A 1,693-nucleotide genomic window follows, 5' to 3' on the forward strand; every position below is an offset into this window, starting at 1 on the left:
ATATTGCCAAGATGTCAACACACCCAAAACGATTGACATATTTGATAAAATCCCTATCAAAATCTCAATACTTTTTTTTTTTGCAGAAATAGAAAAATCTGTCTTAGAATTTATGTGAGATCTCAAGAGACCTGAACGATAGTAACAATCTTAAAGAAGGGAATGAACTTTGAGATCTCACATTTCCTGATTCCAAAAGATACCACAGAGCTAAAGGAACCAAAATAATGTGACAATGGCATAAAGAGAGACCTATAGCCCATGGAATACAATGGATATGCAGAAATAAATCCTCGATTATGTGATCAAATGTTTGTGACAAAGTTGCCGAGACCATTCGATGGAGAAAGAACAGTCTGTTCAACAAATGGTGAGGAACAGCAATATCCACCAGCAAACGAATAAGTGGACCATTGCCTTACACCATGAACAGAAGTTACCTCCAAATGATCTAATCCCAGAGGTAAGACTTAAAACTATAAAACTTTTAGAAGCTTCATGACATTGGATTTGGCAATGATTTCTTCAATATGACACTATGAACATAGGCGATAGGAAAAAATAGATAAATTGGACTTTTCCAAATGAAAAGTTCTGTTCATCCAAAGACACAATGAACAGAGTCAAAGGTAACCTACGGAATGAGGGAAAATGATTTGCAAATCACATATCAGGTGAGGGGTTACTATGCAGAGGATAAAATGAACTATAAGTAAAGAACAACAAAACCAAATAACCTGACGAAAAAACCGGCAAGCCCTCGAATAGACATTCCTCTAGAGCGGATATACAAATGGTCCATAAGCCCATGAGAAGATGCTCAACATCACTATCACTAGGGGCATGCAAATGGAAACTCTTGTAGTTGGAGTTGTTGCTTGCGACGCTGGATGTGGGTAGCTCCACTGTGCAGATAACCGAGAGAGAATATTGCCCTGTGTGGGACATTTGATTCCTCCAAAGGCGTCTCAATCAGAGTTGGCACCTCTCACCTCTCAGGCAACCTGAGTCCTATGAATGAAGTCTGTGTGTATATCACAAGACATATGCAAGGGACGTGGAGGGACGATGGAGGCACAATCCAGGGGCGATGGAGGCACAGTCCAGGGCTGCCAATCTTGTGTGTGTGAAGTAGAATTCTCACCACTGGACACCCAGAGGTCAGAGAGGAATCACTTACCGTATACACAGAACTGTCCTGTTACTTCTTCATTCAGCAAATTTTTCTTTATGATTTGTAGGGTATAGTATCCTGTGTCCTTTAGGGTGACATTCTGGATCAGCAGGGATCCATTGGGGTATATTGTCTCCCGACCACTGTATCCAGGCCCCGGGTTATTTTCTTGACCGTCTATTGCATATGATGCAATTAGACGGTCTCTGTCCACACTTGCCCCTTTGTACCAGGCATAGGCTGCAAGATCCACAGGCAGATTGTGGACAAGGAGAAGCACATCCTTCCCTTCGGCAGCATTGGAAGGTAGTGATTCAAGAGTGAGTTGGGCAATGGCGGGCGGGTTCCAGGAGGTTAAGAGAGAGACTAGGAGGGAAGAGAGTAATTGATCAATATTTGGATCCATGCACTGGGATGGAAAGTTGAGACCCTGGTGAATGAGCAGGTCGCTTCATCTTTCAGCCTTGGCATGAACGTGACTGCATGTGTGTGTTTGTGAGGGCGTGTGTGTCTCCTATG

The 1,693-nt window shown here is 42.8% G+C and overlaps 1 protein-coding gene across 1 annotated transcript; it reads right to left on the minus strand.

The window, feature by feature from the left end:
• Window positions 1-737: 737 nt before the first annotated feature.
• LOC102898909 (carcinoembryonic antigen-related cell adhesion molecule 6-like) lies at window positions 738-1,580 on the minus strand (the record flags this gene model as incomplete). The annotated part of the gene is made up of 2 exons (XM_006907547.2): window positions 1,181-1,580; window positions 738-905 (listed from the first exon to the last, which is right to left on the minus strand). Coding segments are annotated over exons 1-2 (568 nt in total), but the record flags the coding sequence as incomplete, so codon positions are not given.
• Window positions 1,581-1,693: the final 113 nt, after the last annotated feature.

This window comes from Pteropus alecto, unplaced genomic scaffold, assembly GCF_000325575.1.
Source record: "Pteropus alecto unplaced genomic scaffold, ASM32557v1 scaffold7352, whole genome shotgun sequence".
In the NCBI taxonomy this organism is placed as follows: domain Eukaryota; kingdom Metazoa; phylum Chordata; class Mammalia; order Chiroptera; family Pteropodidae; genus Pteropus; species Pteropus alecto.